Source organism: Trichechus manatus, unplaced genomic scaffold (assembly GCF_000243295.1).
Source record: "Trichechus manatus latirostris isolate Lorelei unplaced genomic scaffold, TriManLat1.0 scaffold00011, whole genome shotgun sequence".
NCBI lineage: Eukaryota > Metazoa > Chordata > Mammalia > Sirenia > Trichechidae > Trichechus > Trichechus manatus.
Genome location: NW_004443947.1, coordinates 7302428 through 7303761, shown reverse-complemented (window position 1 = coordinate 7303761; position 1334 = coordinate 7302428). Strand labels below are relative to the sequence as shown.

General features: G+C 46.8%; 1 protein-coding gene across 1 annotated transcript in view; it reads right to left on the bottom strand.

Moving 5' to 3' along the window:
* The window catches only part of SH3PXD2B (SH3 and PX domains 2B), an 86894-nt gene that overhangs the window by 21331 nt on the left and 64229 nt on the right, over positions 1–1334 (bottom strand). The window contains exon 7 of the mRNA XM_012560103.1: positions 282–386. Within this exon, the coding sequence (XP_012415557.1) occupies positions 282–386 (105 nt within the window). The remainder of the gene's footprint in view (positions 1–281; positions 387–1334) is intronic.

Here is a 1334-nt window from a genome sequence, read left to right as displayed (position 1 = left end):
TCTGGGTGGATTCCTACTGGGGTTCCCTGAAGGTGCTGGGAGAAGGCAGGCTGCAGCTCCAGCCAGTCTCACCTGGGGTGGCTCCTAAGAAAGGGCATGCTTGCCCTTTGGCCCTAATCCCATGGCCAGGCTTCATGTTCCAGGTCACGGAGCCTGAGCCAGTGAGCTCCTGAGACTAGGAGGCAGAGGCTGAGGGTGGGGACTGGTTGAGAAGGCAACCTGGTGCGGGCGATAGTTGGCCCAGTTTTTCTGAGCACAATGAAGCTCGAGCCCCTTCCTACCTTCTTCAGGCTGTAGGGAAAACTCATCCTGCACACCATCCTGGCCTTCGAGGCAGGTTGCAGGGACCCAGCCTTGCTCCTCTGCGGTGCTGACGAACCACCAACCTGAGAAGCGAGGGTGCAGACTGATGTTAGTTAGGTCAAGTGTGAGGCACTGGGGATCAGAACGTAACAGCTTATTCAGCCACCGTATCAGTTAACACCCAGGGCAAGGCCACCAAGTCACCATTTTACTGGTAGAACCCAACTAGCAATGTGAGTTATTGGCAAATAACTGCCAAAGACAGGCTAACAAGAAACTCGCTCCTGTGTGCAACACAGGGGAGACAAAGGGTCCTAAACAATTAGTAATGGATATAGAGACCCCCACTAAGGTGTGCAATGCACGCATCATTTTACTTGCATTATCTTATATAATCTTTACACCATCATCCCCATTGCACAGATGAGGAAACTGAAGCTCATAGAGGTGAACAGACTTGTCCAAGCTCACACAGTTTGTGACAGAGCTGTGACTTGCATCCAGGGCTGTCTGGCATTGAAGCCAAAGTCCTCATAACTTATCTGAGTTACTGACTTAGTACTTGTTCATGTCAAGGTCAACCTGGTTGTAGACTTACAGTAGATTCTCATTATTCATGGATTCTGTATTTACAAATTTGCCTACTCGTTAAAATTTATTTGTAGCCCCCAAATCAATACTCGCAGCCCTTCTGCGGTCATTCATGAATATGTGCAGAGTGGTGGACAATTTGAGTCGCCCAATGAGCACATTCCCAGCTGAGGTGACGCTCTGCCTTCTTGTTTCAGCTCTCCTACTGTCAACAAGTCTTCTTTTCATGGTCTATTTAGTGCTACGTTTGTCACATTTTTGTGTTTTTTTTTTTTTTTAATTGTACTTCAGGTGAAGGCTTACAGAACAAATAGTTTCTCATGAAACAGAAGTACACATGTTTTTTAAGACATTGGTTAACAACCCCACAACATATCAACCCTCTAACTTCTCAACCTCTTTTATTTTTGGGTGAAAATACACATAGCCAAAGATACACC